Source organism: Dendronephthya gigantea, unplaced genomic scaffold (assembly GCF_004324835.1).
Source record: "Dendronephthya gigantea isolate DGI-Jeju-01 unplaced genomic scaffold, DenGig_1.0 000002F, whole genome shotgun sequence".
NCBI lineage: Eukaryota > Metazoa > Cnidaria > Anthozoa > Malacalcyonacea > Nephtheidae > Dendronephthya > Dendronephthya gigantea.
The window spans coordinates 2,326,882-2,353,420 of record NW_021163012.1 but is presented as its reverse complement, the minus strand read 5'-3'; the positions used below and the strand labels follow the sequence as shown (position 1 = coordinate 2,353,420).

At 37.7% G+C, this 26,539-nt stretch overlaps 2 protein-coding genes across 4 annotated transcripts; one reads left to right on the top strand and one right to left on the bottom strand.

Moving 5' to 3' along the window:
* Window positions 1-23: 23 nt before the first annotated feature.
* LOC114532129 (intersectin-1-like) lies at window positions 24-25,983 on the top strand. 3 transcript variants are annotated; one of them, XM_028553715.1, is made up of 47 exons: window positions 24-156; window positions 843-880; window positions 1,933-2,001; window positions 3,589-3,853; window positions 5,852-6,089; window positions 7,318-7,404; window positions 7,566-7,629; window positions 7,740-8,419; window positions 8,643-8,706; window positions 8,830-9,089; window positions 9,338-9,488; window positions 9,619-9,730; window positions 9,964-10,113; window positions 10,187-10,327; window positions 10,646-10,730; window positions 10,820-10,959; window positions 11,449-11,662; window positions 12,071-12,302; window positions 12,949-13,204; window positions 13,372-13,503; window positions 13,691-13,987; window positions 14,221-14,385; window positions 14,676-14,731; window positions 14,808-14,923; window positions 15,117-15,280; window positions 15,476-15,506; window positions 15,953-16,074; window positions 16,248-16,385; window positions 16,472-16,505; window positions 17,073-17,267; window positions 20,028-20,089; window positions 20,378-20,443; window positions 20,712-20,818; window positions 21,337-21,409; window positions 21,743-21,850; window positions 22,047-22,145; window positions 22,463-22,546; window positions 22,640-22,723; window positions 23,097-23,168; window positions 23,247-23,372; window positions 23,969-24,014; window positions 24,113-24,203; window positions 24,487-24,569; window positions 24,851-24,934; window positions 25,131-25,225; window positions 25,311-25,389; window positions 25,466-25,983. In XM_028553715.1, exons 5-47 carry the CDS (start codon window positions 6,083-6,085, stop codon window positions 25,609-25,611), a joined length of 5,598 nt encoding a protein of 1,865 aa, XP_028409516.1. In that variant the 5' UTR covers window positions 24-156; window positions 843-880; window positions 1,933-2,001; window positions 3,589-3,853; window positions 5,852-6,082; the 3' UTR covers window positions 25,612-25,983. The 3 variants fall into 3 exon arrangements, with proteins under 3 accessions (XP_028409516.1, XP_028409510.1, XP_028409524.1); XM_028553709.1 differs by having other exon boundaries at window positions 709-880; XM_028553723.1 differs by having other exon boundaries at window positions 709-880; window positions 24,131-24,203; window positions 25,466-25,982.
* LOC114532153 (28S ribosomal protein S6, mitochondrial-like) lies at window positions 3,989-5,862 on the bottom strand. Its single transcript, XM_028553734.1, has 3 exons — window positions 5,505-5,862; window positions 5,232-5,371; window positions 3,989-4,534 (listed from the first exon to the last, which is right to left on the bottom strand). The coding sequence occupies exons 1-3, from the start codon at window positions 5,547-5,549 to the stop codon at window positions 4,366-4,368; spliced, it is 354 nt and encodes a 117-aa protein (XP_028409535.1). The 5' UTR covers window positions 5,550-5,862; the 3' UTR covers window positions 3,989-4,365.
* Window positions 25,984-26,539: the final 556 nt, after the last annotated feature.

The following is a 26,539-nucleotide window of genomic DNA, read 5'->3' as shown; positions in this document are numbered from 1 at the left end:
GGGAAGGGGGGAGAGTTATTTTTTTGTGCCAAAATGGCTGAAAGAATTGAGAAAGACAGATTTGAGATTTCCTCGACAAATATACGAATATAATCTTTCGCTTTTACTTTGTGCAGACTGGTTGAAGGAAATGAAAGCATTCTAGCAACAAACCAGGTAACAAAAAACTTTTTAACTTTTTCAGTAGATAGATTCAGTGCATATTTTATGTTATGGTATAAGATGACTGCAATGTAAAGTCACATACTGAGTTTTTTCTGCTATTTAAGGCTTATGGTAATGACACAGTTGTCCATACAGACTGACTGCAATGGAAGAGACCCAGTTTTTTTCCTGCTAAAGCCTATAGCATGTTATTGCTGCCTTATAGACTGACAGCCATGGAAAATATTGATACTTAGTTTTTCTGCTAAAATTTAAAGCACCAATTGCTGTCCTTATAAACTGACAGCTATGAAAAAAAAAACATTGCAACCTGATTAAATTTCCAAAATAACTACAAATGTCTTCCAACCACCCAGCAAGACAAACAATGTATGTAAAAATAATTTTTGTGCCACTTCTTTGCACACACAAAGTTTGCTCGCTGAATAATTGGAAGCCTCATGCAGAGACCTTAGAAAAATTAGAAGAATGCAATGTCCACTGCCCTTGTAAATTGTTCACTAACCTGGTAATGCATTAATACATGTTTTTATTCATATCAAGTGTTATGTTTGGCATACTGCACAATGATCTCATATCCATAATGGAATTAAAGTGAACTTGTCTCTATGACGTTTCCCTGGTAATAATTCGAAAAGTTGCTAACAATCTTTAATTGAAACCTCATTGTGTTCAAGGCTGCTGTTCATCTTTAATGGGAGGCTTAATTACACAGGTAGTGCATGGCTCTAATTCCAGTGTCATTATTCTTTTCTTTGTTTTAATTCTTGGTTCCTTCTGCACACTATCCTGATTTGATATATTTATTATAAGTAATATCATGACATGAGGGAAATTAGTGATTAAATGCCCCGAAAGCGAGGGAGGTTTGTGTAATTCAAATGAATTACACAAACCTCCCGAGCCTGAGGGGGCATTTAATCACTAATTTCCCTCATGTCATGGTATTAGTTTGTAATATCATGATCAGCGAGGTTGACATAGCGTATAATTGGTTTTATGTATTGTTAAAAATTCATATGTGTGCATCTCATTTCTTGCATGCTTGCTCATGCTTACAGAAGCGGGCGAATTATAAATCGCCCGCTAGAGCGGGCGAATTAGGAGTTAAAGGCCCGCTCTAAACAATAGAACCCGAGCTGATCATGATATTATCTGTCTAATATACCTGTTTCTGAATCAAATTCTTTGCCATCATATTGACACAATACTGTTTGAAAATGAGTGCTTATGTACCATCCACTAAGTCTAATATTTGCTAGATATATTTCTGGAGCATGTAATTTGTTGCTCTACTATGTCTAAAATCTAATCTAAAAAGATGTATGCTGTAATCTAGTTTCTGTATTAATAAATTATAGGGAAAGAGCTAGGCAATTTAAAATAGACTATGTTACAATGATTTGGATATCCCAGAGCACATTTTCAGGAACACCAGGAACAATAAAAAATTCCAATGTATTAAAAAACCCTCCATATTTACACAATATTTGGCAAAACAAATCTCATTGCATTTGCAGGAAAAACACCATATTTAGAGTGTTAAACATTATATATCAATTCTGTCATATTTGTGAATTTGCCATTTTTTTTAAGTCATTCATGCTACTTTACAAAGTTTTATAGGTATTCAATACCGCTTTGGTATTCAATACCAACTTTAAGGTTTAGGGTATTTAGCAATGCTCACTATATATTTTCATGCAATTTTTCATCTACTGTGTAGGCACAATGTTCTAACTATACTTTTTATTTGTTTTTCCATAGGACATTGCAGAAAATATATAACCGAATTGTTCAATTCAGCTCATGCACATTTTACACCCAAACCAATTGGTAAGTTTTTAACCTATCAGATTTTTTATGGTATTTACATTAATTACCATGCACATAATCTGGCTGAATGTTCTTTATGGTACCATTAGTACCTTTCCTGGCTGAAAATCTCAACAAAACTTTGTCAAATATTATTGCCATACCTTATTAAATACACTTAACCACCAAGTTGTGCATGCATTGGTCAACAAAATAGAATAACAGAACTATTATGTAAAGAAAAACTTACAGTCTCCAATTGACATATCGCTGCTACCTGTACCCTCGCATGATCTATTAAGATGAATACCAACCCTGATCTTTTAACCAGTTTACCCTGACCTTTTAGGTAAAATGTCCATAAAATACCCTGATCTTTTATTTATCCATTCATTCCACATTAATTGGTTCATTTCCCACTGAGGACTCGAGCATATATTTTGGAAAGGAGGATATTGCTTTGAACATATATTTGCTACCAGTGTGAAGATACCATATTCACAAAGAAATTATATCCAGTGTATCCTAGAAACTATTGTTTGAGAGAAGCTAGCAGCAAAAAAGCCAATATCTTGCATATAGATATAGCAATTTTGTTGCCCATATAGAAACAACAGTGAAGAAGATTAAGTTTTTTTTTGCAAAATCTTATAACAATTAAGTATCAATTGCTGTTGTTATAGACTACACCAATAGAATATTAGTAACATACTGAGTTTTTTCTGCTAAAGCTTATAGCAATAGCGCAAATTGCTGTCTTTATAACTGACAGCCATGACATAAAACATTGCAACCTGATTAATTTTCCAAAATACCTTCAAAATACTTCCTACCAATTAGCAAGACAAACAATGCATGTAACAAGTGGCAAAATTAAATTTGCTTTAAGTATATCAATGACATCAATTGTTACTACTAAACACGTAAATTGTTGATCTAATTTAGTTCTAAATATGGTTTTACTGTTGCAAATTTATAAGAAGTATTCTTACTTAGATATAACTTATCTCATAAGCGAAAAAGTGCGAATCTTTTTTAAATATTCAACAAAAAATTATTGTCTTTAGTTATGAAAAGCAGGAAAAACTTTAAGGCATTTTGGCCCGAACATGAAAGCAGCACAAATTGACGCGCGCGTGGAAAGTATTTCGAAATGAACCCGCTCGAATTTTATCGAAATTTTGCTGGAAAAACAACTCAAATATCGTTGTGAGTTTGCTTTCGAGTTTCTTTCTTGCTTAGAGTCATTAGGTCTCGGATTAAAAGCGGAGAAATATCCTTATTTTGAAAGAAGTCAACCGCTCGAGTAAACACGCTCGGAAATCTTCGACATGCCGCCTCGAAATTCGACTAAAAATGCTCAAAAAATTCTTTAAAATCCTCTTCGGGTCTTTCTTTTTCCGATTGGAAAAAAATTGAAACGGAAAAGAAGAAAAAGTAAAGCCTTAAAGCGACGGAAACTTCTTCGGCCAATTTCAGTCCGCTTTTTTGTCTTGAAAACCTACGAGAAAACGCAAGAAACAAATACTGGTACTTGCCTTTCGCAGTTGAAGTCGTTTCTGGGATGATGAGACGTCGTGTTCCTATTTCTTTTTCCAATTTTTTTAGGGACGGAGTTCCTTGTTGAAAGAGGCCATCTTCCAAAATGCCCCAAAATGAATGGTGCAAATCTTATGTCTACGTCCCCTGTCAATCAATCCTATTCTTACTCGTGATTGGTGGAGATAGTTGGGAGAATATCTCTCGATCAAACTTTTGAAGATGATTGTTGGGAGAATATATTTTGATGGAAGCTTTAGTACTATCATGAGTCAACGATGAAAAGTGAAAATCTCTCAACGTATTTTTCAATTAAAACTGCTCTTTCCAACAGGTGGGCATTTTGTTCGCGCTTTGTTATTTTTTCTTCAATTTGCATTTTCGCATCGAAGAACTAAAAATACGGATTTTGGTGCAATATTTTTACTATTTACTCTAAAGCATGTTCATTAAAAATTCGCTATCGTTATTGAGAAAGAAAAGCGGTTTACGATTTAATCAATATTTGATGTTAATATTTACTAAATACATCCTCTTTGGACTGATTGAATTCTCTAAATATGCAAATTAGTGCCTCTAATCTTGGTTAAACTAACTTGAGTGACTGGGCTATTTTGTCTACCTTGGTGTAATTTACTTGATAATTACACAATACCTAATACAGGTACAATTGGTGTTAATATTCCCCAATTGCGTTAGGCAATTTACAAAGGCAATTTACAAAGGCAAAATGTACATCTCAATGAGAATCTGGAGAAAGATATGTAATGAAAGATGTGATAAATGTTAATTTTTTTATTTCCTCAATTCTTCCTCGCATGTTTGACTATCTATATCATAACTATATCAACTATTGTGTTTTTCATAACTTGTCCAACAGTGAAGAACGTCATCAACGTTCTTCTTTGGTCTAAGTTTTACAAGTCTCGGACGAATCAAATCAGTATCTAATTTAAGTTCCTTTTGAAATGATGGAAGTTGTGTTGGTCCAATGTCCATGTCAAATAGAAAATATCTGCAAAACAAATTTATTAAGGCACGTTTTCATTTTGTGATTTTTACCGCAAATTTGGGTAAAAATAAAGAGATGTAAGTTAGGGATTTTGTTCAGATAAAGGCACCTATACCATCAGAACATAACTATGAATATAACTTTTTTCCTTTTTGATCTGAGCCCATGGCAAGGAACCATTGCATGGTTGTGTTTTTCATATTATGTTTTCATTGATTCAAATATATTTTGTCAGCATGGCATGAGGCAAGAAAAGAAAGTCAAACATGGAAAGTCAAACTAAATTTGATTGGCTCATTACTATTGCAAAGCCAATCAAACTTTGTGTGACACTTGCATCCGACATTCGAGGTCATTACAAAAAAGGTCTAAATCCTTTTTTGATGGGGATATATTTGAAAGGGAAGATTTTGTAAATCATGCCTTTCTCAATTCATTGGAAGATGCCTACAAGGATGCTTTGGAACTTGGAAGGTTGCACCTGGCTCTTCTTAGACACTGATCGATATCTAGGGCTGTAGCCAGTCTGACAATTTAGTCCCGCTATATAAATTTTGATTGGTCTTTATAATTATTCAGTTCTCTAGAAATTGATTGTTCCTGTAGTCATTGAAACCAATATATTAGTATAGTAGGACTAAATCATTGGGGAGGTTACAGTACTGTATACATCAGTCGATGATGAGGCTTTGAAACTCACCTCCCCTGAGTGTGCCACTCATTATGAGCTCTCATCCTATACGGTAACTCCTGTTCGCCCAAATTTTCCATTTTACGGACAACCCCGCCCTGTTCCATAACAAGGGTGGCAACTCTTCTCAATATATTAGCCAGCCCCTCCTGCAAGAGTGATGGTTTTCTAAAAGCTCTATCATTTCCAGGGGGGTAAGACAATAGTTCCAAAGGTTTGTTTACGCCTGTTAATTTCTATTGCAGTGAAGTTAGTTTTAATATAATCAAATAACATACTTACATTACTTAATGCTCTTGTTATTAAAGACAACTCGTAACGTGGCATATTTCACACAATATTTGTAGATTTCCTTCACAAGATTATACTACATATTCGTCTCTTTGATATTGCCGCATAATGTACGGGACATATAGAGACAAAGCATGTCCTAGTCAGGTTTCCATGGGATTTAAGGGTGCAATTTATCCATAACTACTCAAATTTGTTTCCTTGTGATCAATTATGTATACATCCTGTTGCCTGCAATCGCGCATGCTCAAAGCTGTCAACAGTGGAATGCTTTCAAAATACCGAATTTGATGAAATTAGTGGTCTAAATAATTACAATATTTCAATTTTTTCGACAGTTTACAGTCATATTAGGAACATTACAGTCGCAAATAGATAAAGAAGAGTCCCTCAAAGCCCTTTTTCGCCGAATTCTTTGCGTGGAAAAGGTGTTGGCTGCACGATTTATAAACCTCATAGTGGCCTTGCAATTTTGTGGTCCAAATGGTGTTCTTCCTCGGATTGTGAATGGAACGGTGACTCAGGAAGCAGATGTCCACAGCGTGCCAAGTTTAGCATGACTATTAAATATGTCAGGTATTAATATATTCGTTATAAAGCAAATATTTCATTGCTGGATGACTGAGGAATTGAAATTATTTGCTTCCAACGATCTTGGAATTTTTTCCTGTTTTGTAACAATTGATAATCGTTGCTGATTGCCGAGTGATAGTTGCTTAGTTATCTTCAAAACGAGTATATCTTGATGATTTTATTGATTTTGATTTTGTGGTATGATTAACTCCAAGTTTTACTGATGAAATTACTTAATTCACGATTTCCAAAAACATTGCCAGCTCTAATGTGATTTTATCTAAGTATTTTCCTTGTAGTAAAACCAATTTATTTTCACAACTGCTTCTTTAATACACTCTTGGGGTGTGCTGCTTCTCTTCCAACATCGGTCTAGGGCAATCCAAAGTTATGAAAAAGATAGCAGGTGTACAATGTTTCATTTTATCAGAAATGAATGGTTACAATAGAAACAACTTGTGAGATGCAATTTTAACATAATGGAATAAATTACCACCCTTTTTGTTGTTTCTCCTTCAGAGAAGGAAATTTTTTCCAAGACAATTTTCAAATTCTGGTGAAACCTATTTCAGTCACTTTATAATCCTAGATTATAAGGTTAAAGGTGATTTATAGTCTGTAGTGTAAACAAATGCTTTCTTTACATTTTCGAACTGCTATTTTTTGAAATATTGTCTACTGTCTGAATATCTGATATGATATTGGTTTGCCATGCTTCTAAATGAATATTATTAACTTGAGTTCAGAAGATAAAACCCCATATTAATTGAAAATGATTGTGTAAGGGCGTATTTTTTTTGTGTAACAATAGAAAATATTACATTTCTAGTTTACCTAATATATGGAGTTTATTTTGCTACACTTATGTGCTAATTAGCAAATATTAGACATAAATATTAATTGCAAAGAGATGCAAAACTTTTCTAATAAGTGCATAGTTCTCTGCAGAGAAAAAAAACATGGGATAACTATTCATTTTCCATAGAATTGTGTAGGCCTGTTAATCCTTAACTAATCTTTGTTTGTACAAGCATGGAACGTTTTCTGGCATATTCAATGAAAGTCTGACACAAAATCAGAAATCTTAACAAATAAATAAAACTGTTATACTCATAGAGAGGGTGTCTCAAGATACTAAATTTGGATAACACTTGAAATTTATGCTCAATTTCACACTTGCTACTATACATGGAATGCCAGTGTTCTAATATTTTGCTTGATTTACACACAGGAAATACGTGGGTTGTAACAGCAGATGAGAGGCAAAAGCATGAGTCAACCTTCTTGTCTTTGAAACCAAAAAATGGACGGATAACAGGTAGACATTTCATCCTAGATTTGCATTTCAATAAACCGTTCGCACAATAACGTCAAACGCAAGACATAAAAAACACAGATTCTGGTTGGCTTTGCAAAACTAAGGAGGTTTAATCTTTGAAAAAGTGAACTAAAAATGTTTCATCAACCATTTTCCTAAAGGTGAACAAGCAAAGAAATTCTTCTTATCTTCAAACTTACCACCAGCAACATTGGGTCAGATATGGTAAGTGACGGTCAGATATGTGGACATTTGATATCATGAGTTTTTATATAGACTTTTGATCTGAACATCAACCAAAACAGTCTGAATTTTTTGTATGTTTCGCTTGTAAGGAATCTGTCAGATTTAGACAAGGATGGTCAGATGACCCAGCAGGAGTTCTCGATTGCAATGCACTTGATCCAGTGCAAACTAAAGGGCATCAACCTTCCAACATCTCTTCCCCTCAGCCTCAAAACCTCTTCCCGTGGGACTGTTGGAGCCTCACTCCTTAATCCTGTTGAAAATGGTTACAATTCCCAAACAGCCAATCAGGGCAGCGGTTGGTCATCGACATTGACCACTGGCCCACAGCAAGCACAACCAGCAACTGGGTGGTCGGTTGGGCTAGCCTCGAGTTTGCCCATGCCGCTACTCCCAGTTAACAGCCAAATGCAAACCTCAGCTGCCCCACCTACATCAAGACTTCCCACCTCATCATCACATAACTTTACGCCAAGTTTTGGGATGCCAACCTCCAATGGTCTCAACATCTCGTCCATTCCAATGTCAACGTCAAATTCACTGATCAACCCAGGCACATCACCAATGGGAATGCCTGCTTCAACAATGTCGGGCATAGGGCAGCCATTACGGCAACATCCAGCAGCAAGGACAGGATCATTCACAAGTATGGCTCCACAAGCTGGACCATCTTCGGATTCATCGATAACAGCAATTCCTGCAAACTCGAGGCTGAAATTCAATCAATTGTTCAAAGCCAACGACTATGACAAGACAGGGTTTTTAACAGGTAAATCACAAGCGTTTTACAAAGTAAATAGTAGCCTTACAGTAGGTAAAAGTGGCTTTTTTTATAAATTTGAGCAAACCAGAATATACAAGAAATAATGGACTTCCAGTTGGACTTTTGGTTGCTCGTATATCAAGAAAGAATTTAATAATTGTATAACTTGTCCTCACATAACAAGTCATTTCTGAGCAGATGAGATCATTTTGTGGTATTTTATATTTAGGGGAACAAGCCAGGAAGATATTCCTGCAGTCGCATTTACCTCCTCAAATTCTGGCCCAGATTTGGTGAGTTTATATATGTAATATTACAAAATTGATCCAAAGAAAAGCATGTTCCAGCTTTAAAGGGTTTGCAGCCATTGAGAGTGCTTGATTTCATCTTTACATTGAGCGTGTTTCATTTTCCAGGGATTTAAGTGATGTTGACAAAGATGGACAATTGAGCATGGAAGAGTTTGCAATAGGAATGCATCTTGTAGAGTCAGCAAAAAGTGGCAAACTTCTGCCTTCAGTGCTGCCCACAAGTTTACTACCTCAGCATTTCAAGAAAACTATGTCAGAGAGTATGGAGTCTGAGAGCATCGAAGGCATGCAGGGAGGACAGATAGCAAGGCAGAGGTCTGTCAGTACATCCAGTGGTAATGATGAACTGGCTTTTCTCAGATCAGGTAAAAATACTGGCATCGTATATGCAGTTTTACAGACATTTGATTAAACGAACTAAAATGCTATTGATTTTCAGAGTTACTATTGTTTTGTACTTTGTAAAAATAATCGGAGAGGCTTAAGAATTGTATTAGTTTTTGCTGAATCAAGTTGTGTTGGGGTCATTGTGTATTTAGTAGCAATTGCTTTGCAGTTGTAGAATACACCTCAGCCTAGCGTAAGAATAACATTTTCCCATTCAATTTTGCAGAGACATTTGAAGATAAGCGCAAGCAAAACTTCGAACGAGGAAGACTGGAACTGGAGAGGAGGCGTCAGGAAATGGAGGAACAAAGAAAGAAACAGAAAGAAGAACAGGAACGCAAGGAAAGGTTGGAAGAAGAAAGAAGGCAACGAGCCAAGTAAGAAACACAAGTGCATCTCTCGCGTTTGATCTCAGTAAAGTAGCTAACTTACTATTGTCAGACACAGAATGCGGTAGAGCAAAATATCTTGTTTAACGCTTCGTTTGTTGTGTCCCAAATTCTTTAGAATCGAGGCAGAACAGAAAAGACAAGCTGAGATCGAGAAACAACGTCAACAACAGGAAGAGATGGAGCGAGAACAAGAAGCATTGAGAAAGAAAATGATTCAACAACGTTTGGTATGGCTCTTGATTTTACACGAATTTTTGCTGCGATTATATGTGTTATTTTTTCTTCTGAAGGATGTGAACGAGTACATGAGTTATTGTGGTTCGGGCAAGGACATGCATTACATAAAAGCATTCTTAACTATTCGCTTATTTGCATCTGTCAAAAGCCGAACATCGCAGGCAAAATTGCAAGTGCAAGCTGGGGTTTGTATTGAGAATATTTTCTCTTGAATTCATTTCAGCAAGCCCAAATCGAGGCTGAACGACAGCGGCAGTTGGAATGGGAGAAAAGAAAGAAAGAGGAGTTGTTGAATCATAAAAGTTTAGAGAAAGATATCGTGACAGGATTGCAAGTTAGGAAAGATAAGATGGTCTTGGAGAGGGAGAACTTGGTGAGTCGTATTTGCTTGCCCAATGAGCCAGATGCAATAGTCTTTAACCAGTGTCTCGCCAATGTTTTCTTAGGAGAAAAAGATGGAGTCGCTACGCGAAGACTTGGCAAAGAAAAAGAACTTCTACTCGGATTGTATTGCCGCTACAGATGCTTTGATAAAAGCCAGGGAGAGAAAAATCGCCGAGATTGCTGACCTCGAGAATAAAAGAAAAGTGAGAAATGTGCTAGTGCTGACGTTGATAAATGCCCTGCGGCCGGTTGCACGAAACCTGGATAACCTGGATTTAAAGCCGCTAAAATTGCCCGTAGTTAGCTACTTAGTATAACCTGGATTAAACATTCGTATTCATGAAGTAGACTGTCTCTTTATATATCGTTATTACCCTTCACAGCATGTCAAGAACAACCGGTCTCTGTTCATTTTTGTTTCGATATCATCTTGCGCTTTTTCCTAGAGCACTTGTTTTGTTTACAAAAGTGCTATAACCAGTCACAACAAAATCCTAACTCATCTGTTTGTTTATGTCTAGCTTTGTAAACAACAGTTACCTGGTCTCAGCAGTGAGCAAGACAGACTGCAAAGGGAGGTAAACAAACGAGAATCTAGCATAATGGGTGAGTGTCGTGAATGAAACCTCTCAGTTTTTTCCATTTATGAGGTTGGACTCTGCCGCTGAACTCACTCTAATGTTTTTCCCTCGCAGACGAAGCGTATGGTAACGCACTCTCGAGTATTGAAGACACGACTTGTGGTATTCGTAGGCAGGTGTCGAATAAAAATAATCTCATCAGCGAACTTGAGACGAAACGAAAAATGATGATTCAGTTGAACGATCAATTGAAGGTAGGATGAAAAATAAATAGACATACTGTACATTCCTTTGTTGTGGGACATGCAAAAACACATATACAAACATAATATTCCCCTGATTACTAAAGATTTAGTTGAAGGTCGTATAGTAGACTTTGAAAGCACTAAGAACTCCGGCAACTCTAGTGAGGTTCAGATTCGACTTCTAGTCTTCCACCACTGCTGGCTGACTTTATGTTGACCTGTTGTGGTGCTCATGATTGGTTAATCTGAGAGACACATCGTATATGATTGGTTAATCTGATAGACACATCGTATATGATTGGTTAATCTGAGAGACACATCGTATCTGATTGGTTGATGTCTCCTCAAGGATAGCGGTAATGGTAATGCTGACCGTGCTGTAAATAAAACAAAAAATCTAGTTGTAGTAGGAAGGTTTTTGGTGCAATTTGATATTTTTCGGAAAAGTGTATCATTTGTGTTGGGTGGTTTCACAATTTTGCCGTTTTGTTTTCGTAGCATATTCGTGCAGAACTTCAGGGTCAAATGGACGAGAATAATTCACTACGCCAGTCGTTGGAAGTGAAGAAGAATGAATATCAGGCGATGAAACTGACGCAAGAGGAGGAAAGGAAGAGAAAACACGAGGAAGATCTGAGGTTGAAAAGAGAAGCTGAACAAAAGAGAAAGAAAGAAGAGGAACAAAGAAGACAGAAAGAACGAGAAATGGAAGGTGGGTCATCAAGGATCATCTCTTATTGATCCAGTTTTACTTGCAGGAGGAAACCTAAACTAAACTAACTTTATTTATACTGGATAGCTCTATCAGTTCTAAACTGTTCTTCCTACAGATCCAGTGAGGATCATCTCTTATTGATCCAGTGTTACTACAGGAGGAAACCTAAACTAAACTAACTTTATTTATACTGGATAGCTCTATCAGTTCTAAACTGTTCTTCTTAGAGTTGCGTGTAGTTGCCCTGGCTTTATTTAAAGAAAATAATTATCACCTTCATTATTGCAGTTTAAAAACGATTTGCCGCATGAAAGTGCTCAGTGCAAGCACATTCAGCTCCTTGAATGAAATACATTGCTATACAATCACAATACCAACATGTTCTTGTTGATGCTTGTTTTTTAGCGATGCATCTGGAGCGAGAAAGGCAACGTCAGGAGCAGGAACGGCGACAGAAACTGCAAGAACAGAAGGCAGAGGAGGAGAGACAGCAAAGACTGCGACAAGAACTCGAACGACAGCAAAGAGTTAAAGAACAACAACGTATCGATGAAGAAAACCGAAGAAAATTACAAGAGGAACAAAGGCTTGAGCAGGAAAGACAGAAACAGCAAGAACAACAGCAACAACAAGAACGGTAAGAATTATGCAAAAATTTAATGAAACAAGCATTATAAAAGAAAATTTATTATATCAGAGCATTCAATCAGTTCTAAACTGTTCTTCCTAGAGGTCCAGTAAGGATCATCTCTTACTCTTACAGTGTTACTACAGGAAAAAGCTTAAACCAAACTAGCTTTATTTGTACTGGATAGCTCAATCAGTTCTAAACTGTTCTTCCTAGAGGTCCAGTAAGGATCATCTGTTATTGATCCAGTGTTACTACTGGAGGAAACCTAAACTAAACTAACTTTATTTATACTGGATAGCTCTATCAGTTCTAAACTGTTCTTCCTAGAGGTCCAGTAAGGATCATCTCTTATTGATCCAGTGTTACTACAGGAGGAAACCTAAACTAAACTAACTTTATTTATACTGGATAGCTCTATCAGTTCTAAACTGTTCTTTCTAGAGGTCCAGTAAGGATCATCTCTTATTGATCCAGTGTTACTACAGGAGGAAACCTAAACTAAACTAACTTTATTTATACTGGATAGCTCTATCAGTCCTAAACTTTTCTTCCTAGAGGTCCAGTAAGGATCATCTCTTATTTATCCAGTGTTACTCCAATAACGTATCCTTTATCCTTTCATATCCCTAAAATGCACTCTTCTCTTTCCAAGGTTAAGACAACAGGAACAACAACGCGCTGAAAAAGAGCGCCAACGTAAACAGCAAGAAGCGAACGAGGCGAAGAAGCAGGTGCAGTTACGACAAGAAGACTTGGTGAATAAAGACAAGATCGTGCAGGAACAAGCGACATTGCTCGCCAAGCCATGGAAACCAACGAAACCACCACCTTACAATAAGGCTGAGAAAGAAGCTGAGGTTAGGAAAAAGGTTCAGGAAATGCAGAGAATACGAAACGAACAGAAAAAGGTGGGTTCACATGACCAGAATATCATGACTTTAACATTATTATAAACATGATTTATCATTGCCCAACCTGCAATAATAATACATCATCTCCCATGTCGAATCATTCCCTTGTTTACCAATCCTATACACTGTCAATTCATCTTCTATGTACGGTGATTTTTCTGCAGGAAAAAGAACCAGCTCCAGCCCCGCCAGCCTCCGAATCCTTCCGGAATAAGAAAGAATTTTACAAAGTTGTCTACCCGTTCGCGCCAAGAAATCCTGATGAACTGACGTTGAATGAAGGAGACCAAGTTACAGTAAGTTCATAGCAATCTCATCATGTACTTTATTAACACTGGATCAATAAGAGGTGATCCTTACTGGACCTCTATGAAGAACAGTTTAGAACTGATAGAGCTATCCAGTATAAATAAAGTTAGCTTAGTTTAGGTTTCCTAAATAGTTACACAGCATCAGCAAGCATCTATTCTTTTTTTATTCAAGGTTTTCCCGGATAGACCTAAAGTTCCACCAGGATGGTTATTTGGTTCATGCAAAGAAAAGGAAGGACTGTTTCCAGCAAATTACGCTGAAAAACTTCCTCCGAGTAAAGGAGATTATGTTGAACTTAATCCGGCCGCCACGAATACGGCGCAGCAGCCAGCTGCCGCTAGTGCTGGACGCTCAGTCAGCTCCATCATTGCAGCCTTGAACAGTCAAAAGGAGTTACCCATTGCCATGCCTGTCGTAGCTAAAGAAGACGTGCTTGACACCAAGGAGAGCAACCAAACTCCTGCAATTGTAAGTTTGAATGAGGCAAGGAATTAACTTAAAAGTTCTTGACACGATGGTTTCCTCGAGATGATCCTAACTGGACCTCTAGGAAGAACAGTTTAGAACTGATAGAACTATTCAGTATAAATAAAGTTTAGTTTAGTTTAGATTTCCTCCTTTAGTAACACTGGATCAATAAGAGATGATCCTTACTGAATCTCTAGGAAGAACAATTTAGAACATATTCTGCTTCTTTTTAGACACCGACGAACCAAAATTTGACGGTGTTTCCCGATGGATTACAAGCTGTTGCATTGTATCAGCATCGAGGCAAGAGCGATGATGAACTCAGCTTCAATAAAAATGATCTCATCACTTTAAAAGAACAGAAAGATATGTCTTGGTTAGGGGAATGTAATGGGAAGGTTTGTAGATACTATATACAAAAGTCCACTTTATGTCTCCTTAGGCTGAAGAATCCGGTGTATTTTTCAAATCAAGATCTCCTGCAATTTGCCCTTACAAGAAATTAACGAATGAGGTCTGATGGAGTATTTTGTTCTGAATAATGAGACTACACACTACAAGTTCCTTTTAAAGCCGATAGAATGTTTTATAAACAAGACAACATCTATGGCTATCGTTTCTTTTGTGTCTCGCAATATTTTCTGCTGTAATTCTTTCTTTTAATCTGAGTAATATGCTTTCGTTTCAGAGCGGTTGGTTTCCAAAATCGTACGCGAAGCTTGTGAGAGGACAGCGTCGGGGAGAGTAAGTATACTGGGTGAAAAGTTTACTTCGATTTTTGTGAAGATATTAAACTCTCGTGCTGGCTTTGTTCCAACAGAGGAAGCTCAAGCGAAGGCCCTGCTGACAAGTCTGCAGTTCAGATTCCCTCACCCGGATCGTCTGCCTTCAAGGAGGTGACGGAAAACCGAGCGAATGAACCTGCTGTAATAGGAGGTAATTGAAAAGAGAGTTCATTATTCAATTGTCAGGAAAAAGCAATGACGGTGGAGTTAAAAATTAACTGATTTCTCATTTTGACAACCAAGTTCACCGTCATTCGCCGGACCACAGTTCTGACTGAAAAAATTGGGACTCGGGTCTTTACTTGTGGTAATGTTTAATGATCGTCTATTATTCCTCCTTCCAGAATGCATAGCGTTGTACACGTATAATGGCGAATCGGGTGATCTGAGTTTCCAGGAAGGTGACGTCATCAGTATAACGAAGTCAGAAGGTGATTGGTGGGAAGGCACGGTTAACGGTCAGACGGGAATATTCCCGGCGAATTATGTGAAGATGAAAGAAAGTGAGGTGAAGATTTGTAGCCAAAAAATAATATTTATTATTATCAAAGAAAGAATGAAAGTTCTCGAAATTTTTGTCAATTGAGATGTGAAACCTGTGAAGTATCTTCATTCACCTTTGCTTTGTTACAGTGTCTGTGTTCTAGGGTTGGTTTTGCATCGCTCTCGATCAGAAACAATGACATGTTCTCTTGTTTTATAGGCGCAAAAATCGGCTTCGACAAAACGACCAGGTTAGTACAGGTCGGGACTACCCAAGGCTTGGGTGAATGTGGGGTGGAGGAAGTGGAAGACGAGGAAGTGCGGGTGGAAGGGTGAAACTGGCATCGTGAAGATGTGAATATGCAGGGACGGGGTAGAGGTGGAAGTGAAGAAGGCAAATTGAGTATGTGAAAGTGCAGGTAGGAGGGTATGGTGATGGGTATAAAGATGGGAGGGTGAATGTGAGATATGAAGATGAGAGGGTGAATGTGGGAGATGACGATGAGAGGCGGGCGAAGGTGAGAAATGAAGGTAGAGTGGGGTGGGGTGTATGTGGGAGATAAAGATGAGAGGGTGAACGTGGGAGATGAAGATGGGAGGGTTAACGTTGGACGTCAAGATGGAGGAGTGAATGTGGGAGATGAAGATAAGCGGGTGAAGCGGTAAATATTGCCCAATTATACTTCTTATTTATTAGAAATCGCGACAGTGACGACAGCCTACACAGCGACGGGTCCCGATCAACTGTCTTTAGTTCCCGGGCAATATATAGCAGTGAAAGCGAAGAATGCGAATGGTTGGTGGGAAGGTCAACTTCAGGTAACTTAACTTGCAACATCCTTTTTGGTTTCGGTAAGAAACCCTGTTTTTCATCGCAGAAATTTGCTGACGTGACGCGAATTCGGCAATGTGATTGGTCGTTTAGAGAATCTTGGTATCGTGATAGGCTCCTCTCCAGGGGCTCTTTGTAAAGACATTTTTATCATTTTCAGGCTCGTGGCAAGAAACGGCAGTCAGGCTTGTTCCCTGGAAACTGCGTCAAACTACTGAGCAGTGGTGGAACCTCAACAGCTGCAGATGGAACAGCATCGCGTGGTGCAGCAGTTGCATCGGCAACATCACAAGATGATGTAAGCCAATGTCCACTCTAATACTTTCTAGAACGATGAAGTTTCATCTCTTAAATCATGAGTTAATGCATCCTTGTATTTTCTAGATTTATTCCGTTCCAAGTTCAAATAAACGCGCAGGTAATTGCCTTTCATTGTGTTTGAGCTTTATCATTTGCTCCACTATAGTTGTATATAGTGCGGTGTTCTGCCCACTGATCTGTTTATACGCTGGATGAAGCAAATCTAGAGAAAACGAAGCCAAAATTAACGAACTTCTAGATCCCCAATTTAAATGTTTTATCAAAGTCATGATGCATTAAAAGCGACGCTTGTCAAGATCTGTTCCTACGATCCAATTCACTTCTGGCGTATGGAATGTACTATGTTACTGATTGAGCAGTACTGCATTGGCTTTAGTTGATTAGCCCATATACACATTACAAGTTAACTGACTATAAAGCATCCATCAGAAGTGAATTGGATCCAACAAAATTGGATCGTGTGAACAGACCCTAAGATAATATTTTCCTCGGTTTTGACTCCAAAAGTTCCGGCATTAATTTTCGGTCATCGATTCTCGGGTATAGTTGCTCTCAGGCATAGTTGTTCAATCCAGCTCAATATTATCAGATCAGTGGTTTTTTACTCAATGCTCTTGAAATACTTCAGTATTAAAGTCTGTCCTTTGTATTTTTCTCCGCTCAGAAACGTTGGATCAAGTGCTCGCGATGTTTTCATACACGGCGCAAAATGCGGACGAACTTACTTTCTACAAAGGAAGCGTTATAACCGTGCTCGACCGTAAAGGGGACTGGTGGCAAGGGGAATTGAATGGTCATGTTGGCGTGTTTCCAAATAATTACGTGCAGCCGCTGACCGATCTGCCGACGACAACGCAGTGTAAGTAAAACTGGTAACTATGAAGTACATTATCGCTATCCCAGGTGCTGTTCACATGATCCCGCTTAGACGAGCTTCAACGAAGCGTCAGATGATTTCGAGGTATTGAAATTAGTTTTCATGAAACCAAACAAGCACATGCTATTGTTAGGATGACTACACTTCTACCAGAATCATGTTATATACTCTTTTCAATACCTCAAAGTCAGTTCACATTTTGTTTTATCTCGGCTGAGCGGGATCATGTCAACATCCTCCTGCACGATTTTTTCCGAGGTTTTACCGTATTTTAGACAATGTAGGCTTATGAAGCTACTGTATCGCATGAAGGGCTCGCGTAAAATGATTGCACGTTTTGAAGAGGGGGCCTGAGTCGGTTGTTAATTTCCTCTTATCACAGAATGAACGAACTCTTCTTTTGAAAACTAAAAGTTCCATTTGCCATTTCTTTGTTCAGGACCATGTCGCCGTGACCAGAAATGCTTTGGGCCCGGAGTCCGCGTATTTCAACCTCGTGCAATTTTTACGAGCAGACTAGAAAACTTTTCAAAAATATTTTAGTTTTTCTATAGTTAATATATGTATCGCGCCAACCATAACTATATTGGGTTGTGAACTGCGACAAACGAAATAGATGCTGGTCATTTTAGTATGATTGAAACATTCATGTATATTTTATTCGGGTGCTACTGGCTTCGTTTATAACTGAACTAAGTGTTAAAAGTAAGTCGTAAAATGTTTCCACTCACAAAGCAAAAAAAATCGTTTTCTTCCTTGACTAATAATTCTGAGTCCGCGACCCTGTCTCAGAAAAATATTCAAGGCGGTCTTACCCGTGAAAACACAGCCTTATGAAACAAAGTACAACTTTGAGCCCGCTGTGCTGTTGCTCGAAAATATTTTCAGCGGTCTATGGTATCAGAATACGGCCCTATAAGGATGCATGCTTTTTACCGAAGTTCGTATATAGCGAGTCAGAAGCATCGAATTTTACACTTGTATAACTAGAAATTAGACTAATTGCACAACAATCAGAGGGTATTATTTGCCCCGTTCGCCAGCTCTTTGAATATGTATTTCAATGGTGAAGTGTATCACTAAAAATTGGAATAAATTTTTATATGTAGGAGCTCGCCACACGTAATCCACCTTCCTTTTAGTTCTGGACCCAAAGCATTTCTGCTCAGGAGAGTCGGCCTAATGCATCGGTAAATACCGGGATTATTAATTGACCTTAAAGTAAGATCAATTGATCTAATCAGTTAACACATTATGTACACGATGACACACTGTTAGTTATATATCGTTTGCCTCTTGAGAAAAATTAATCCTTGGATATAGTTTTGTCAAAATTAACGGGTAACCAATGCTTTAATTGTCTCATTCAAAGTAAACTTAACTGTTATTCCTAGCTCAGGTGACAAAACTAAGCCATTCTGACCGTACATCAAAGTAGTATGAAAAATATTCAAATTAGCTACTTTTTTAAATAACTTGCAAAGATATGAATTATTAACATTAACTAACCTGACCACCAACCGCGCTAGACACTGCGAGTTGTAAAATTTAATGTGCTTTATGCTCCCTTCTCTAAACCTAAATATGGCCTCAGTGTGCTAACATCAATCCACGCTATATAGCGTACAGAGTCGAGGTAACATAAGCGAAATATGTTTCCCGGAAATATAGTTTCCCTGACCGGCAGCTTTCTTATTTTAATCTCCTGAATAATAAGTTCTAATCCTTTTTAAACAATAAAATATTCACGATAATGTGCATAATTATGACACGTAAATAAGGAGATGAGAAATGATTTTGTCTGCGGGATAAAATATATAAAAATGAATCTTTTTAAATTACTTCTTTGCAAGTAAAAATAGACATAAGCGGTGCTAGACGATCTCTCCTGTTTCCGTGCAAATGCTTTGTAGTCCGCTGTTCAAATAAAACGCTGCTCGAGGGCGCTCTCGCTGTTATTTTAAGTCAGCCGAAAGTTGTCTATATGACAGCAATATTCAGCCTGTTTTTGACAGGTTCTTGAGCACGGGGCTATCAAATTTTACTAACGACGAGTGCTGTTTATCAAGTGTATTACGAGGGGGTGACTTGATTTAGAAACAAGTTCACATCAAAAACCTTCCTCCAAATATTCCCGGCAGACTAACTGACGATGTAAAACTGTCACATTTAAGATGGTTATCAATTATTCAAAACACTGATGGGAATATGTGTCGACGCAAATGAATAGATATATGTTATGTTATCTCGTGTTATCGTTCGACTAATTCCTCTTCAAATGCGTGTGTATAAAATAGATATTTTTAACCCTATTTCATATAATCGCGAACGTGCTTTTTCCTCGACGTTCTGGCAAGCAATTAATTCCATAGTAAGTAAAATTAAAGTTCTTAAAAACGGCCGCAAGTTCTAGAAAATGTTCATTGTGCAGTTGAAGCCATATTGAGGTCAAAAGGTACACAGTCATGTTTTGTATTACGGCTTGATTTGAAGTGCTGTAATTCCATCCCTCTACAAAGGTCGTGTTATACATGAAATTTCGACAATTAGTCTCCCATAAATTGTTGGTATACTGGAATTTGTGATGTGTTTGGGTGGTTTTCTTCAGAAGATAAAATTCGTAGGGAAGGACACTTTGAATTTTGCTGGGATCGTGGTCAGGTCTACTGTAGTTTCCTCTCATATTATTAAGTCAACTAAGCTTGTGTATTTTTCTAACGGCATAAAACATCTGCTTCTTAGGGACTGGGACATGGGATCGGAAATTGTTGGACTCCATGACTCTCGTAGAACGGGATAGACAGGTACAGCGAAGATTTTGATGTTAAACAGTTTTGTTTATCAAAATTAGATGTCCCAATTAGGGGTGGGAAGGTAATCCGTGTTACCGTCAACTTCACTGTCTTATTCACCGTCAACTTCACCGTCTTTTCGAACAGCGTTACAAGGAAGAGTCAGCAGAAAAATAACAGCTGAGATTTGCTTGATTTCCAAACTGCATGGAAAATCTGATTTATTTGCCAGCCGCAAATTACATTCTTAAATAAAACCGCAAAAATGAAATTTACCCTAATTTGTTGCGTGTTTTTCAGAACTGTATTTATGAACTTATCAATAGTGAACAAACATACGTGGACGACATGAGTCTAACGTTAGAGGTAAGATCTCGTCGCCTTAGCTCAGAATTTGGTGTTTGTAGCTTAGTTTGTTAGACCGCTGGGCTGGAATACGAGGGTCACAGGAGGGACTCGACCGATGCTTTTTGGTGACTAGGATTTTCCTGCGTGTTAGTTTTGAAACCGTTGGTAGTTTGTTTATCCACGAGGTGAACGAAAGCTAGCTAGCGGAAGTTTTAGCGCATGGAAGTCGAATGTAAACTTCGCTAATCTGGTCTCGTCTACCATACATGCATTATTTTTGCTCTAGGTATTTTACAATCCAATCGCCACATCAAATCTTCTTAGTGAGAATGAATTAAACACGATCTTCGTCAACTGGAGAGAGTTGATCTTTTGCAGCACGAAATTACTCAAGTAAGTCAAGTTTTGATATTTGAAGTGCTGGGGCCAGTTGTATAAAACTATTTAACTACATAGTTCAATAGTTAAATCCTAGTTAACTCAGAAATACACGACTCCGATTGGCCAAATTCGTCCCTAACTACAATTAAAAGTTCTAGCCTGTTATACAACTGACCTCTGGATATAGTTTGGAAGTGTTCATGCATTTCCTTAGCGCTGCATGAAGAGTGGCCACCGTGCAGGAGCTTTGTAACTTCAAGCTCTTTTGATGTGTCCACGGCACTTTTTGTTTGTTGAGTACAAACAAGAGTGTTCCCACTGAGCTATAATATAATTCCCACTGAGCTATAATAATATAGAGGAAATATATTATAGCTCAGTGAGTGTTCCGTGCATACGCCAGATGGCGTAGAAATGAATTATGCACTTCGGAAAGTCTCGGGTACAATATCAAACACTGATATGAAGGATTGATTTTACGGGTGGATTTTTTACACTGTGTTAAAAATGTGTGTTGCTGTGATTTTTAGAGCTTTTCTTGTAAGAAAGAAAATGAACAATGAAGGTCAAATTTATATCATTGGAGACGTTCTTTGTGAACAGGTTTGTCAAAGAACTTCTTTTATACAGTTTTAACTGCAGTTGTAAAGGGGAAAATATAGAAACTGTGTGGAAATGTCTGCACTGAACTAAAAATCTAAAAAAACTAATTGGCACTAGTGGAACTAGAACTGCATGGGAATAGTTTCCATTTGGGACTGTATAGATATGTATAATTGTATAGCACTAGGATATAAAACCATCATCATCAAGTAATTATATCACAATTACTATACCAAGAATTTTCAGCTTCTTCAATTTTTTCATTGGTAAAGAAGTTGTTAGGCACCCTGTATATGTCTAATGTTTTAATTCACCACATTATTCTTCCTTCAGCTTCCTCGGCTAACTCCGTACATCAGATTCTGCAGCTGTCAACTCAAAGCCTGCAAACTTCTTCAAAACAAAATCGAAACCGTACCAGAGTTCAAGGCTTTTGAAAAGGTATGATTTCCCTCTTCATTCCTTAGACAAGTACAAATTTCACGGGGTACCTAGCCTGGCTTTCTCAAAATCCATGACAAAGAAAATACTGAAACTCTTTCGAGTGTAAATCACTCGATAGCTGATCTTCTCCCTTGCTTGTGGCAGGATATATTATTGTAATATTTTTTATGATTTTTGAGCGTTCCTTTTGTAGAAATGCTGTCAGGACTCACGTGCTCGTGGCCTACCTCTCAGTAGTTATCTTTTAAAGCCTTTACAAAGAGTCACGAAGTATCCATTACTTATACGAAAGGTATGTATAAACTTAGTTTAGTTTAGGTTTCCTCCTGTAGTAACACTGGATCAATAAGAGATGATCTTTACTGGACCTCAAAGAAGAACAGTTTAGAACTGATAGAGCTATCCAGTATAAATAAAGTTAGTTTAGTTTAGGTTTCCTCCAGTAGTAACACTGGATCAATAAAAGATGATCCTTACTGGACCTCTAGGAAGGACAGTTTAGAACTGATAGAGCTATCCAGAATAAATAAAGTTAGTTTAGTTTAGGTTTCCTCCTGTAGTAACACTGGATCAATAAGAGATGATTCTTATTCTGTAATGTCTTACTAGATTCTTGAAGACACGCCTCAGATGCATTCGGATCGAGGAGATTTAGAAATTGCTTTAGAGAAGGCTGAAGATCTTTGTCGACAGGTTTGTGTTGAAGTACAATGAATATCCTAGTTGAGAAATTATTCAAACGAGTAAATCGCAAAACGGATTATCAACGTCATAATTCTCTTCTAGGTAAACGAAGGTGTGAGGTCACAAGAAGACACAGATCGTCTGGAGTTTATGCAAACTCACATCACTACTGAAGGATTAGACGAGGTATGACCATCAGACGAATATATACTATACTGTGATTGATTTAGATGGCACATTGCGCTACCCATGCAAGAAGCCCAAATAACCTTGCTTGGTGGTCTCACAATTTAAATATGCATACTCTTTACTGTGGGGGAGGTTGTTTTGAATAACCGGAGACAAAGAACATTTGAAAAGAATATATTAACTATATTCCTCCCTCCCCTCGATAGAGTCAAACTTTTCTAAGGAAATTTCCTTAGAAGTGAGAACGCTGGTGGTATATATTGATCAGTATGCCCTTGCAAATCAAGCAATTGTTTATCAGCGAGATGTAGAAGTTTATAGCTGCATCTATGAAGGAATTGGATGAAAACTTTTCAATGACATTTTCTAGAAACTTATTTTCAACTCGCAAACTAATTGTCTTGGTCAAAGAAAATTCGTCTACGAAGGAACACTGTACAAGGTAATCACGCTGGTAAAGTGTGGGTTTTTTCTTGTAATAAGAAATCTTATATGACCACTTCCTTCCGTTTTTCTCCAGCACAAAAGTGGTAAAGAACTTCAAGCGTTCCTCTGTAACGACTTTCTACTTCTTACCCGCGAAAACAGTTCTTTGGCAAAGAAAATTAGTAAAGATTCGGAAAAGCAATACGTCCTGTATCAGCCGGTATGTGGTTTGTGAACGACAGGGGCTGGTTGTTCGAAAGACGTTAGCTTAAACGGTGGATAAGTTCAAAATGAAAACAAAATTATCGATTTATTGAACAACCGAGCTGAAATATTTTGATGTAAAAAGTTTAATTTTCAATGGCAGTACAAATTAAACGCATAAGATGCAAGTTCAGTCATTCACAAGATCTATGAGAGTATTTTTAAATTTTGGCTTATCCACCGTTTAAGCTAAACGCCTTTCGAACAACCGGCCCCTGGATTTTAACCTATAAGTTGGCGCGTTGTCTCGTGTGCAGATTCGCCCAACTATATATAGAGTGTCTTGTCTATCACCGCATGATTTTACTCGTCAGTGTTGGGCGTACTGAAAGTTGAAGGTTGAATAGAACCGTTTGTTAGTCCTCGTGATCAGTTTCAGAGAGGATATCTGTCTCGATGTACGAGGCAGTTTGAGATTTTTTATAGAATACTTCCATTGAATTGGTTTGCAAAAGGATTTTTCGGGGACTCTTTGAAGCCTATCAGATGTAATGAGCCCATTTTGTTTAATTTACAAAGAAAATGATGTATTCAAATTCTTTGTTTCTTTAGCCAATCCGATTGAATGAGATTACGGTTAAAGTCCCTGACCAAAACAGTATGTTTACATTACTACCTTGTCACATTAGTCTATGTAGAGTTTCCTGAATAGCAGATTTGTTCGTAGTTCCTATGTGTTACCAACAAACTTTGTAGTGTCTTGTATTTCTACAGGTGAAGAAACTTTATTCCAAGTGTCGCACATTGATCGGGTTTATCTATTGCGAGCTGAGACTAAGAATGAAAGGTAAGCCTCTGGGGGTCCCGGTGAGGCACGTGTTGACTTCTATATGAAGTAACACGTGTACTTACCCTACCCAACCCTACCCTACCCTACCCTTGAGAAACAAGAGCCGTTCGCTTTTAAATCGTTCATTCAGCGGTCCATATTGAGGTTTAAACTGCTGAGTTATAGTCCGTTATAGTAGTTAGAATACGTACTTACCTCCCTAAGAGTTGGGGAACAATTTGAGCATTTTTTGTGCTTGTTTTGAAAGCGGCTCGTATTAAACCTTAAACCGCTGATTTAGAATAACGTGGGTGCGGAAACTGAAGAAAGCTTCTGAAGATTATATCGAAACAGAGAGGAACGAAAGACAGAAAGCTCATAGAGGTATGTGGTTCAAGTTGCAATCTCTTCTCTAAAGGCCCTGTTACACGGTGCGATTTTTCTTCAACTTGCAATGCAATTCTACTTTTGAGAATTACACTTCATGCACTTTTCTTCTGCACTGATTTACATCTCTTAGAAGTAGAATTGCATTGCAAGTTGCAAGAAAAATTGCACCGTGTAACAGGGCCTTAAGTATCATAACTTGCCATTTTAGATGATATCATCTTTAATCCGCAATTGCCAGCATTTTGGATGATTGTGCGTTATATTTATCGTTTCAGCGAGGTCCTTCCGCGCCGACAATATTGGCAAACTGGTTGTATTAATCATGGAAGGATCTGATCTTAAAGCTACTGATGTTAATGGTGTGTATAAATCCTCTTCATTTTAGAGATGATCCTTACTGCATGGACTTCTAGGAAGAACAGTTTAGAACTGATAGAGCTATCCAGTAAATAAAGTTAGTTTAGTTTAGGTTTCCTCCTGTAGTAACACTGGATGGGGCTGTATATTGTTTGTGTTTTTTATCATTTTTCAATTACTCTTCGCCTGACTTTCTAGGCCTGAGTGATCCTTATTGTGAAGTCAGTCTTGGAGGTCAGGAACACAAGACGAAAGTTATCACGAACTCTCTTAATCCAAAATGGAACTCATCGGTAGGAAATTCAGAATCGAGATATTCTCCGTGTTAGCATGATTAACAAGACGATTTTATTACTTATATCAACAATATTGTTCCAGATGCAATTTTCTCTACGAGATCTCAAACAAGACGTTCTGTGTATATCTGTGTTCGACCAAGATATGTACTCGCCTAACGGTTTGTACTACATGAAGTTTCCTTGAAGTCTTCCCTTTTAGTTCACACATGAATAAAAATCTTATTTCATTTACAGATTTTCTCGGTCGAACCGAGGTCCCTGTGGCGAGCTTGCTCAAGGACGGAAAGGGCCCCTGGGAAAAACGTCTACTGTTACATGAAGTAACCACTGGCGAACTGCTTGTAAGACTAGAACTTCAATTGTACAAAAGTGGGAAGTAGATAAACACAAGTCCTTCAAAATCGAGTGCATGGTTTTTGCCATACAACTTATACAACATTTGTCTTGGTCGCCCTGTGGGCCACTTTATATAATATATACATACAGTTCGCAGTTTGGCGTACGGCTTGTCAAAGTTTGACAACGCTACAATATCATTATATAGTTAAATTTGAAATTTTAATGAACGAAAATGGTAGGAATATTTTAGTGTAAACCTGAATGAAATAAATTTAAATTATTTAACGTGAATCTGAGCACGAGCATTCGTCAGCAAATACCACAAACCGAAATTCAAAACACAGAGACAGAGCTGTATATTTGATAGGACCAACACATACGCTGTGGTGATAAATTTTAAAGCATTAATCGATACATAAAAAAACATTTGAAATTCACCGTCGTTCAAATTTAGCGCCGTCGTCTATGGCTTACCATCATTTTGCAATTCACTTTACATGTATTGTGTTTTGATAATTTTCACTTTTATTTACTCCCGTTTTATGCTTTATTTTCTAATTTTATATGAATTATAGAACAGTAAATAGATTGAGGTCTGAGTCACAAACTTTTTTCCGTTTACTACATAATTTAGGAACTTCTCCTAAAGGTTTGTATTCATTGCCACGGCACGAGCCTTTTCTTAAAACGTCTTAAAATTCGAGGAAGAATGATGGACTTCACTCAAAGTCTGTATTCCTCTGACTGTATTGCATTCTACAAGCGCCTGAAGTGAAACAGAATATTTTAGGCCAAATCGATCGAGTTTTCAGAAGAAACTTCAGGAGGAAGTTCTATAGGCGGGGAGATTGTGATGCAAAGACAATTACTTCGAGCGGTCGGCATTGATAAAAAGAAATATGGTGTTTGGTTATGACGGCTGAAAGGTAAACATTTAGCAATTAAAGATGATTGACGTGTCGACGTCTC